The sequence below is a fragment of the Chiloscyllium punctatum genome, chromosome 38 (assembly GCF_047496795.1).
Source record: "Chiloscyllium punctatum isolate Juve2018m chromosome 38, sChiPun1.3, whole genome shotgun sequence".
Lineage (NCBI taxonomy): Eukaryota > Metazoa > Chordata > Chondrichthyes > Orectolobiformes > Hemiscylliidae > Chiloscyllium > Chiloscyllium punctatum.
Window position 1 is genome coordinate 29,333,869 of NC_092776.1, and position 13,244 is coordinate 29,347,112.

Below are 13,244 nucleotides of genomic sequence, written 5' to 3' on the forward strand. Positions count from 1 at the left end.
TAAAACTCCCAACTAAGATTTACAAAACAACACTTCTTATCTCAAAATAAGGCTCTTGTCTTCGGATTTTCCTGTGTCTTCTTTTTTCCTTGTTAGAAATCTTTGCACTGATTGAAAACGTACTTTTAAGAGATACTTTTTCAAGCAGTCTGTTACATTCTAGGACTTGGCAGTTCTACTCTCAACCGTTCAATTTTCCTCTGCTCTTAGACTCCAGAGCGTCAGATTGTGTCATTGCCTTTTAAGATTATCAATATGCTTGATTCAAACTTGATTGGAAGTTGGTATTTTTTCGGGGTATAATTTAAACTGATTGGCCGAATTTGAATTTGTTTTTGTCTCCAGGCAGCGAGCTAATCAAGTGTTACATGCATTGTTGCCATGATGAGAACACTTGGTGCTTTGTCCTGTAGTTCTGCTGCTTTAAACTCTCTCAAAGTACATCCACATCTTCATAACACCACAAACAACTGGATCATAAGTCTAAATGGGTTGGAACAAAAGTGCACAATTCATTGAAAGTAAAAAGAGAAAAAAGCAAAGCAAGCACCTTTTCTTTTGTTGGGGGATAGATTGATGAGCTAGGAAGTTACACTTGCTTAGAACATTGGTTAAACCACACCTGAAGTACTATGCACAGTTGTTATATTTGAAAAAAAGGCACAGTGATACTGAGGAAGGTTCGAAAATGGTTCACAAGTTATCAGGACCGAAAGGATGCACTTTTGAGGAAAGATGCTTGGACACTTCTCTGTAAAAGTCTTGAGGATGGTGGTGATTGTGAATGGTGATGATGATGGTCGTGACCTGATACAAATCCTTATGATAACAAAACAGTTTGATAAGCTAGAGTTATAAAGCACAGAAACGGACCCTTCGTTCCAACTTGTATGTGCTGACCAGACATCCCTATCTGACCAAGTCCCATTTGCTAGCATTTGGTCCTATTCCTCTAACCCTTCCTATTAATCTACCCATCAGATACCTTTTAAATGTTGTAATTGTACCAGCCTCCACACTTCCTCTGACAGCTCATACAATACACACACTGCCCTCTGCGTGAAAACATTCCCCTTCAGGTCCTTTTTAAATCTTTCCACTCTCATCTTAAACCTATGGCCTCTAGATTTGGACACGCCACCAAAGGAAAAAGAACTGGCTATTTGCCCTATCCATGCCCCTTGTGATTTTGTAAATCTCTATAAGGTACCCCTCAGCCTCTGATGCTGAAGGGTAAAAAGCCCCATTCTATTCAGCTTCTCCCTATAACTCAAATCCTCCAGTCCTGGCAATGACCTTGTAAATCTTTTCTGCACTCTCTCAAGTTTAACAACATCCTTAATAAAGAAGGGCGACCAGAATATTTGATTTCTTAAAACTCTCTTACACTTATGACCATTAGCTTTGCATTTTCCCAACAGATGAAACATCTCCACTTGTTGGGAGAGTTCAAAACTAATGGTTGTAAATAGAAGAAAGTTTTAACAAATAAATTAGCCAGAGAATAAAATAAAATTTGGGCGAACCTTCAGTATCCAAAAAGTATCAGGAATGTGAAATATGGTCGCTGAGGTAAATGACTTTGATGTATTTAAGAGAAAGTTAGATAAGCATGAAGGAGATTGCAGCAGAAGGATACCTTGGTAGGGGTAGATGAAGAGACATGGCAAGGAGCCTTATATGATCCCAATAGACTTTTTTTTTCTGCTGTAGACACTTGTGTAACTAAACTTCAAAAAAATTATATTGCATTCTAACAAAGTGCTTTTGAAAATGTTAGATTGCACACTTTAGAGACTGAAACACTTTTTTTTGTGAAATGCCTTTACTTTAATCAAATAGGAATTACAGAGGATTTGCTTCTCTGGACATATTTTTAAGCTAAGCAGTGCAATTTCAATCTCATTCGGGGTCTTCTCTTCTACATAACCATGACTCAGTAAACACCAGCCAAATAGAATTTACTGGAACTCCATGACAAGTCATTCAATCTGTACTGGGAAAGAGTAACACCTTGTCAGAATTAAAAATTAAAAAATAAGCAGGCATGATAATATCACTCTACTCTTGATCATCACTAATGTCCTTCTTTTCATCATAAAATTGGAAGTGGGGATGTTCACCAATGTTCAGCACCATTTGCAATCATCAAATACTGAAGCAGTTCATGTTCATATGCAACAATATCTGAAGAATATCCAAGCTTGGGCTGACAAGTGGCAAGTAGCATTCATGTCATGCAAGTGCCAGGCAATGGCCATTTCCAATAAGAACCAATCTAATTACCACACCTTGACATTCAATGCTATTATCATCACTAAATCCCCTGTTTATCAACATCCTGGGGGATACCATTAACCAGAAACTGAACTGGACTCACCACATAAACACAGTAGCCCTAAGAGCAGGTCAAAGGCTGGGAATATTGTGAGTAACTCACCTCCTGACTCACCAGAATCTGTCCACAATCTGCAAGGCATAAGTCAGAAGTGTGATGGTGTACTCTCCACTCACCTGGATGGGTGCCATGCCAATAACACTCAATAAACTTGATCCATCCAGAACAAAGCAGCCCAATCAATTGGCATCGCATCCACAAGTATCCATTCCCTCTTCCTCCTGCTCAGTAATAACAATGTATATTATCTATAAGATGCACTGCAGAAATTCACAAAAGATTCTTAGGCAGTCACCTTCCAAACCCACAACCACTTCCATCTAGAAGGACAAGGGCTGAAGATATAAGGGAACACCACTGTCTGCAAATTCCCCTCCAAGCCACTTACCATCTGATTTCAAAATATATTACCGTTCCTTCACTGTTTAAAATCTTGGAATTCTCTCTCTAAGGGTCTATGTATAGCACATGGACTAGAGTGGTTCAAGAAGGCAGTTCACCACCACCTTCTCAAGGACAGCTAGGCATGGACAATAAATGTTGGCCAGCCAGCAACACTAAACGTCCCATGAGTGAATTGAAAAAAGAACTGGAGAAATTAGAGCACAGAAGAAGAGAAGCAACAGATTGGCAATCACAGGGAGAAATTTACAGGTTGAAATATTGAATAATTAATGTGCCTATCAAAAATATTCTCGATATAAAATGTCGTTTCAGATAAGAAAAACAACAAAAATGGCCAAAACAGTGAAAATCCATGGGAGTCATTCACAAAAGGAGAGTAATGGGGAGGCTTGAGAAAGCGCAAAATAAACTCCAGAAACAGGCATGTGAAATTATAGACAATAGGTGCAGGAGTAGGCCATTCTGCCCTTCGACCCTGCACCACCATTCAATATGATCATGGCTGATCATCCTTAATCAGTATCCTGTTCCTGCTTTATCTCCATAACCCTTGATTCCACAATCCTTGAGACTCTATTCAATTCTTTCTTAAATGAATCCAGAGACTGGTCCTCCACTGCCCTCTGGGACAGAGCATTCCACACAGCCACCACTCTCTGGGTGAAGAAGTTTCTCCTCATCTCTGTCCTAAATGGTCTACCCCATATTTTTAAGCTGTGTCCTCTGGTTCGGCACTCGCCCAACAGCGGAAACATGTTTCCTGCCTCCAGAGTGTCCAATCCTTTAATAATCTGATATGTCTCAATCAGATCCCCTCTCATTCTTCTAAACTCAAGGGTATACAAGCCCAGTCGCTCCAGTCTTTCAATGTAAGTTAATCCCGCCATTCCAGGAATTGACCTCGTGAACCTACGTTGCAACTCCCTCAATAGCCAGAATGTCTTTCCTCAAATTTGGAGTCCAGAACTGCACACAGTACTCCAGATGTGGTCTCACCAGGGCCCTGTATAGCTGCAGAAGAACCTCTTTGCTTCTATACTCATTTCCTTTTGTTATAAAGGCCAGCATGCTATTAGCCTTCTTCACTACCTGCTGTACCTGCATGCTTACCTTCATTGACTGGTGTACAAGAACACCCAGATCTCTCTCTACTGCCCCTTTACCTAAATTGATTCCATTTAGGTAGTAATCCTTGCATGGGACTGCACAGAACACTACATAGGACAAACAGGAAGACAGCTAACGATCCGCATCCATGAACACCAACAAGCCACGAAACGACATGACCAACTATCCTTAGTAGCCACACATGCAGATGACAAGCAACATGAATTTAACTGGGACAACACTGCTATTATAGGACAAGCCAAACAGAGAACAGCCAGGGAATTCCTAGAGGCATGGCACTCATCCACAGATTCAATCAATAAGCACATCGATCTGCACCCAATATACCGGCCACTGCAACGGACAGCTGGAACTGACAACTGGAAGCGACAGATTCAAACCACTACAAATGCTGGAGGAAAGATCACAGAAGCGCTTCACAGGAGGCTCCCAAGCACTGAGGATGTCACTAGACAGGGGACGAAATGTCTGCAACACAAATTCCCAGCTCGGCAAACAGAACCACAACAATGAGCACCCGAGCTACAAATCTTCTCACAAACTTTGAACCATTCAAGTGCATGCTGGTTCTCTGTGGAGGAATTCAGTCAGACTCAGCTCTATCACTGCACTCCTGCAAGTTTCATTTTCTCTCCAGTATTTATCCAGTTTCCTTTTGAAATTATTGATAATCCCACTTCCACCATCCTAGTAGGAACATATTCCAGCTTATTATTACTCGCTGCATAAGAAAAGTTCTTCTTGCTGCCTCCAGTATCTCTTGCTTTAGATAATATTTTTACGGATAGTTATAAATCCAGAAACAATCTCTCTAACAGGACTGTGGATGTAACTAATCTCGTGGATTGCAGCTTTTAAGAAGGTGGCTCACCATTACCTTTTCAAGGGCAATTAGGATCAGCAATACGTTGCAATCTTTTTTGGTTGTTTAAAGCACTAATGGCAGATGAAGAACAAAAAGAAAATGTCTTTGCTCACTATTAACAGAATTCTTCATTCACTTTTATTAGTAATAAATTATGCCAGGAATCTGAGATATGTTTTAAGCATGTAGCATTTTTTTGAAAGTCGGAATGGTGTGTTGGTATTTTTTATTTTCACAAAACATCTCACATTAAATTATATTTTTCTAGATAAGAAACTGTCTACATGCAATATGAAATTGCTGTCAGAAGAACTTAATAAGCTTAAGACTGTACTTTTGGAGGATCTTCGACATGTTACTTTCCAGGATAATTCTAAAAAACTGTGTGCTGATGTTAATGCAGTCGTGGAAGAAGTTGCATACAAGTTTGATCAGAAAAAGGAAGAAATTCTAATGAATTTTCTAAAATTCTAGACTTGATAGTTCTTAATAATGTACAAAAGGCCTGTGGCTATTGCATGATATTTTATGCCTCAGTGCTTAAGTTTATTTATGAGATCTTGAAATTTACAAATCAAATTATTCTACTGGGAAATTGTGGAATCTTTTGCATGAGATTTGCAAAACTAGTATGACCTTTCTGTTGTTAAAGTACACTGAGGAACAAACATGGCGCAACAGTTGTGTAATATGTAACAGCCATAAATCTGCTGCCATATGTATAAATACACTATTATACATAAATATAGCTCAGATATTCGAAGATTGCTGCTTTTTACTTTTTGGAAACTTGAGGATTTCGTCAAGTTTTGGTCCATAAAATATATATATATTTTATTTAATGTAAAGTATAATATTTTAAATTCCTTTCCACGCACCAACTTCCTTTTTCCTTTTCTGGACGTACTATTATTTTCTTGGCTTCTTCATAACGTGGTAATTTAATCTAAGCCTAGACAGTGAAGTATCAACTCTCTCTTTTCAAATGTGAGGCATTCCTGCTGAGTTTGAATTGTCCATTATCTAATTTTCAAACACAGTTCATTGGAGTACTAAGTAGCAGTCAGTTGTAGGTGTCTTTATAAATTTTGATTTGTCCCACCCCAGCTAATAATGTTGAAGCTAGCTGTATCAACCGAACTGTTATCACATAAGAAGGCCTTGTATGGAAAAAATTTAGTAAATGTGGAGGATCAAATTTATTACCTTGATAATCTTGTCATTTGTAGGAACCTTGGTAGTTCATCTCCATATACCCTTTTGAAGAAACCAGTGTCTTTTGTTTTGCAGGTGGTTTCTTACTGCCACTCTAACTATTAATCTGTTCCGAGGTTGAAAAGTTGTAATAACATTTATTTGGAGAACTTAGATAAAGATATTAATTGAAGACTATTGCGTGGTCATAGTCCTGTGAGAAAAGTCATGAATTTCTATCTTTGCTGTCTAGCATATTTCTTTCTGTTCATGGTATTTTTCTGTTCAGAGTAATAAAACATATTTTTGCATTAAAAATTCACTATTTGGATAGTTTTTGCTGTCTTTCAAAGACTGAATTGAGGGACCCAGTGTGTGTCAGTACTTGAAAGAGATTCCTGCACTCGGAAAATCTTTGGTACGTATCACATTTCATAAGTACTCCTGCACTTTGAACTTTGCAGTTGAGATAAGTTTAGAATGGCATCAAAGACAATGCAGACAAGGTGGGCTGAAGGACCTGTTCCTTGTGCTGTATTGTTCTATATTTTATGCCACTTACAGTTGGCATGATAAGTACAGGGCAGAATGAGGATTATTTGATAATTCTCCCACTAATCACTTACTACTGGTTAATTGGTGAGTATCTGGTAAATGATTAAGGTTTGTTCTATTCCTAAGGTTCAAAATAGTATAGTGGCTTATGCAAGATCAGTAAAATGTATAAGAGCATAACTAGATATAAAGTTGAATGCAATAATTAATTAGTTCTTTAAAGCTCATTATGATGGCAAGACAGATGATGTGTCACAGTTACAGCATATGAGAGTTACTGAGTATCAGTTTGGTCCAAAGCAAACATATCTGTGACAAGTGTTTGAAATTTGAGGAATTTTGGCTCAGACTTTAATTTGGAAGCTGACTTACAAACACTGCGACACATTAGAGGATACTTGAGTTCTTTCTATCAGGAGGCTGTCACACCCCTTAGGGTTGGATCATTGAATTTGGTCAATGTTCAGGGACAAGAACCTGTGACTGTGAGTGAGGCAAGTAAGGGGACCCAGAAGATGGGAGCCTCAGCCTCAATTGTTCAACAAGTTAAGGTTCTTTCAGCTTCTTTAGATGAGTGTAGGTTGCAGGGGGATAAGCTGACTGTGACACCATGGTACTGGAAGAGACTCAAAAAGGGAGTGAAACAGACTGTAGTGATAGTATGGGACAGCATTGTGAGGCGGGGTTAACACCATTCTTTATGGCAGAGGGAGTGAGTCTGGAGGCTCTGTTTTCTGCCTAGTGCCAGGATGTGGCTTAGGGCTAGGGAGGAACTTAGATTCAGATGGAGAAGGATCCATTCATTATAGTAACCTTCGCCCAGTCAGGAAGGACAGATCACATCCAGAGTGAGATGCAGCCTGAGTGAGTAAATAGTTTGTGGAATTGGGGTCCAACATGGGAATAGAACTGGTTAACCTTTCTTTCTTCATTTAAAAAGTTTAAAATTCAGTAGTCAAGTGAAAAGATAACTGACTCAGTTGACTGAGGAACAGTTATCAATCATTCTGAGGTTATGAAAAGGGCCTTAAAGGTGTTAGTTACTATTGAAGCTTAACTAGTGTGAATGATCTCAGCTCGCCTTAGGTCTTTTTAAGAAAGGTCTTGTTGAAAGTGCACGATCAGTAAATTTTGCATGGTTAGGAAGGAGAGATCACATTTTAACAGAGCCAAACTCCAATGATTGCTTGTTTCCTTGATCTGCTGCTGTACAGAACCAAATTGAGTTTGTAACTATTTACATAAATAAAGTTTTTTTATGAATCAATTATATTTTTGAAATAAAAAGACTGAGTATATAGTTGAGGGAATTTGGAGGCAACATGGGAGGTCAGTGCAGAGGGGAAGCGCTGCTTTTTGTTTGGTGTTTTGTGCTCATTGTTTTTTTTAACAGGATAAATCGCCATGGATGGCACAGTGGTTAGAATTGCTGCCTCACAGTGCTGGGGACCCAGGTTCAAATCCTTGGCCAACTGTTTGTGTGGAGCTTGCATGTTTTCCTTGTGTCTGTGTAGATTTCCTATGGGTGATACGGTTTCCTCCCACAGTTCAAAGATATGCAGGTTAGGTGGCTTGGCTGTACTAAATTGTACATAGTGTCCAGGGATGTGCAGGCAAGGTGGATTAATCATGGGAAATGCAGGGGTACAGGAAAGGGTAGGTCTGGATGCTCTTCGGAGGTGGTGCAGACTCGAAGGGTAGGTCTGGATTGGATGCTCTTCGGAGGTGGTGCAGACTCGAAGGGTAGGTCTGGATTGGATGCTGTTCGGAGGCGGTGCAGACCCGATGGGCTGAATAGTCAATCTCTGCACTGTAGAGATTCTAGGAACGTGAAGCTCGGGATCAGGGGCCCAGCATTATAGAGTAACATCACAGGTAAACCGTAAATTCTTTGGTTAGTGATAGCTACTAATGTCCAAAACTGTGGTACTGGAAAAGCACAGCCAGTCAGGCAGCATCCAAGGAGTACAAGAGTCAACGGTTCAAGCATAAGCTCTTCATGAGCAATGGGGGCGACATTCCTGATGAAGAACTTATGCTCAAAACGTTGACTCTCGTGCTCCTCGGATGCTGCCTGACTGGCTGTGCTTTTCCAGCACCATACCTTTTGACTCTGATCTCCAGCATCTGCAGTCCTCACTTTCTCATAGCTACTAACGTGACTATCTATTGTAGGTTCCTTTCAGATTGAAGACATATAGGGGAAATATTTACGGTTTACAAATTAAAAGGCCTTTACAGAATTTTTAAGAATCAAACAGAGATGCCAAGCCAGGCAATCTCTTGTACCTACATTGTGGTTCATAGTGACCGCACCTGTGGCAAGGGTTGGTTGCTTGAGGAACCCTGGCAGAGAGTTGATGAGCTGGAGTCTCAGCTTCAAACACCGTGACACACCAGGAAGGGGAAGATTACCTGTGTTTCAGGAGGCAGTCACACCTCTTAGCTTAATGATCTCACATTCAGTCAGTGGACAGAAGGGTACAATTACCAGTGAGGTTGTTAGAGGGATCCAGAGGTACTATTGAAGGAGCCTTATCCTATGAGCTTGTTGAACAGGGGTGTTGAGATTCTTCTTCCCTCTATGGTGGAGAGTGGGGACTGTGGCGAGGATGAGCAAACTTACCATAGCACTGATGCAGAGAGCCATTGAAGAGGGGGAGAAAAGAGAAATATAGTAGCAATTGGGGATAGTATAGTCGGGAGAATAGACTATGGCCAAGATTGAGAGTCCCGAAGGCTGTGATGCCTGCCTGGGTTCACAATATCTCCTGTGGGCTGCAGAGGAACTTGAGTGGGAATGGAAAGATCTAGTTGTCACGGTCCATGTAGGTGAAAGTGAGGATTGCAAAATCCCCACATTCGTTCAGGACACCACCCATGCCCTCCATCTCCTCCAACACCTCCGTTTCCCTGGCCCCAAAGCCTCGTCTTCACCATGGACATCCAGTCCCTATACACCTCCATCCACAATGACCAGGGTCTCCAAGTCCTCCGTTTGTTTCTCTCCTGACATGTCTACCAGTACCCTTCCACTGACACTCTAATTTGTTTGGCTGAACTGGTCCTCATCCTCAATAATTTCTCCTTTGAATCTCCCACTTCCTCCGGATGAAAGGGGTAGCCATGGGCACCCGCATGGGCCCCAGCTATGCCTGTCTCTTTGTTGGCTGCATGGAACAATCTTATCTTTTGCAGTTATACCAGCACCATTCCCCACCTTTTCCTCCGCTACATTGATGACTGCATTGCAGCACCTTGTGTTCCACGAGGAGGTTGAACAGTTCATCAGCTTCACCAACAAGTTCCACCCTGACCTTAAATTCACCTGGGCCATCTCTGACACCTCCCTCCCCTTCCTGGACTTCTCCATCAACGGTGACCAACTCAACACTGACATCTTCTACAAACCCACCAACTCCCACAGCTACCTGGACTACATCTCTTCCCACTCTGCCTTCTGTGAAAATGCTATCCCTTATTCCCAATTCCTCCGCCTCCACCGCATCTGCTCCCAAAAGGACCAGTTCCACCACAGTGCACACCAGATGGTGTCCTTCTTTAAAGACTGCAATTTCCCCTCCCACGTGGTTGATGATGCCCTCCAGCGCATCTCATCCATTTCCTGCACCTCTGCCCTCGAACCCCACCCCTCCAAGCACAAGGACAGAACCCCCTGGTCTTCACCTTCCACCTCACCAACCTCTGTATACATCGCATCATCCTCCGCCATTTCCAACACCTACAAGCCTTCCAACACCCAAATGAGCCTTCCATATCCATCAAAGTTTCACCAGCACTCCCACACGTCATTTACTGTATCCACTGCTCCCAATGCGGTCTCCTCTACATTGGGGAAACAGGGAAAACAGAACATTTCTGGGACACCTGCACCAACCAACCCCACTGCCCTGTGGCCGAACATTCCCACCCCTCAAACTCCGCCAAGGACATGCAGGTCCTGGGCCTCCTCCAACGCCACTCCATACCCACCCAACACCTGGAGAAAGAATGCCTCATCTTCCACCTTGGGACCCTCCAACCCCATGTCATCATTGTGGATTTCTCCAGTTTCCTCATTTCCCCTCCCCCAACGTATCCCAGATCCCCTTGCAACTCGATACCGTGCTCATGACCTGTTCTACTGTCCATCTTCCTTCCCGCCAATCTCTCCATCTTCCCATCTGACTACCATCTACTTATGGCACTTTCAGCTACCTCCTCCCCCCCCCCCCCCATCCCAAGCCCCACGCCCATCCCCTCTCATTTATCTCACCATCCCCTCGGGTTACAGCCTCATTCCCGATGAAGGGCTTTTGCCCGAAACATCAACTCTCCTGTTCCTCAAATGCTGCCTGACCTGCTGTCACCACACTCGACTCATGGTCCATGTAGGTACCAACAATATAGGTAGAAAGAAGAAAACTATGGTGCTGAGGGAATATGAGCAGCTAGGGGCTAAATTAGAAAACAGAACCAAAAATGTAACATTTCTCTGGATTACTACCTGAGCCATGAACAAATTGGTATAGGGTCAATAAGATTAAAGAATTAAATGGATAGCTTAAAGATTGGTTTGGGAGAAATGGATTTGAATTCATGGGACATTGATACCAGTACTAAGAAAGAATGGAGCTGTTCTGATGGGACCAGATTTCAAACTAAATAACTTTTAGCAGCGGGGGTTTCGATTTAGTTGAATGGAAAATTATGGAAAAACTCAAACAGGTGGGGGACACAGGCTCAGCAGAGTTAAAGTTTCCAGAACAAGTAATAGGACAGGGAGTATGGAAAGAGTCAGGAATCTAACTTCAGGCATAGCAGGTAATGGGACAACTGAGTTTGGGGCCAGTTAAAGCAGGACTGACAGTGTTGTACATACGTGCATGCAACATACGAATCAAAATTCATGACAGTCGTGCAGATTGAAATTTATAGGTATGATGTTGTGAGCATCACAGAGATATGGTTGCAAGGAGATCAGAGCAAGAAACTAACAAACAAGGGTATGAGTCCTATTGAAAGAATAGGCAGAGGGGTCAGGGTTGTTTTGTTAGTAAGAAATGAAATTAAGAGAAAGCGAGGATTACTGATGCTGGGGACTCAGAGTCAAAAAGTGTGTCACTGGAAAAAGCAGAATAGGTCAGACAGTATCTGAGAGGGAGGAGTGTTGATGTTTCAGGCATTAGCCCTTCATCAGGAATATGGAAGGGGAAGGTGACAGAGATAAATAGGAGGGTGGGAATGGGGCAGGGGGAAAGGTAGGTGGAATGGCAATAGGTGGATGCTGGTTAATGGTGATTGTGATAGGTCGGTGGGGAGGGTGGAGTGGATAACTGGAAAGGAAGATGGACAGGTAGGTCAGGTCAAGAGGGCGGTGCTGAGTTGGAGGGTTGGATCTGAGTTGGGGGACGCGGGCAGATTTGGAAACTGGTGAAGTCAGTGTTGATGCCGTGTGGCTTAAGGGTCCCAAGGTGGAAGATGAAGTGATTTTTTTCTCCAGTTGATGGGTGGCTTTGATTTGGTGGTGGAGGAGGACCAAGATTTGCATGTCCTTGGGGAAGTGGGAGGGGCAGTTGAAGTGGTTGGCCACAAGGCAGTGGGATTGGTTAGTGTGCGCAAACCAGAGATATTCCCTGAACTGCTTCACGAGTTGGCGCTCGGTCTCCTCGATGTAAAGGAGATCACATCGAGAGCAACGGATGCGGTAAGTAAGATGGGAGAATATGCAGAAAACTCTGCCAGGTTTGAAATGATCATTTAGGGCCTTGGATGGAGGTGAGGTGGGAAGGTATGGGCGCAGGCTTTGCACCTTGTATGGCAGCAGGGAACGTTGCCAGGTGTGGAGAGTAGTTTAATGGGGAGTGTGAACCTAATGTGGAAGTCATGGAGGGAATGGTCTCTGCAGAATGCAGATAGGGGTGAATAGGAAAATATATTTTTGGTGGTGGCGTCTGATTGTAGGGTGGTGAAAACAGCGGAGGATAATGCGCTGCATCTGGAGATTCGTGGGGTGGAATGTGAGGACTGGGGGGGTGGGGGTTCTATCCTTGTTGCAGTTGGGGGAGTGGGATTTGAGGGCTGAGGTGCAGGAAACGGAGGAGATGCAATGGAGGACATTGTTGATCATCTGGGAGAGGAAATTGTGGTCCTTGAAATAGGAGGACATGCAAATCCTCATCACCAAATTAAAGCCACCCGCCGACTGGAAGAAGAACACCTCATCATCTGCCTCAGGACCCTACAACCACACAGCATCAACATTGACTTTATCAGTTTCCAAATCACCCCACCCTCAACCTCATCCTAGATCCAGCCCTCCAGTTCAGCACCACTCTCTTGACCTGACATACCTGTCCATCTTCCTTCCCACCTATCTCCTCCAACCTCCCACGGACCTATCACAATCACCTATCTGCATCCACCTATCACCATCCCAAACCCCCACATTTATCTCTCAGCCCCCTTCCCCCTCCAAAGAAATGAAATTAAATCAATACCAAGAAATGATATAAAGTCAGAAGGTGCAGAATTTGTGTGGGCAGAGTTGAAGAATTGCAAAGCAAAAATTATCCTAATGGGAGTTGTGTACAGGCCTTCTAACAGTAGTCAGGATGTGGGTAAGAAAAAAATCATGGATAAGAATGACATTAGAATAATCATAGGGGAAGTTCAAATATACAGGTGGAATGGGAAAAT

At 42.6% G+C, this 13,244-nt stretch overlaps 1 protein-coding gene across 1 annotated transcript in view; it reads left to right on the forward strand.

The window, feature by feature from the left end:
• Positions 1 to 7,812, forward strand: part of LOC140463267 (L-seryl-tRNA(Sec) kinase) — a 32,514-nt gene extending 24,702 nt beyond the window's left edge. The window contains exon 8 of the mRNA XM_072557026.1: positions 5,065 to 7,812. Within this exon, the coding sequence (XP_072413127.1) occupies positions 5,065 to 5,270 (206 nt within the window). The 3' untranslated portion in view covers positions 5,271 to 7,812. The remainder of the gene's footprint in view (positions 1 to 5,064) is intronic.
• Positions 7,813 to 13,244: the final 5,432 nt, after the last annotated feature.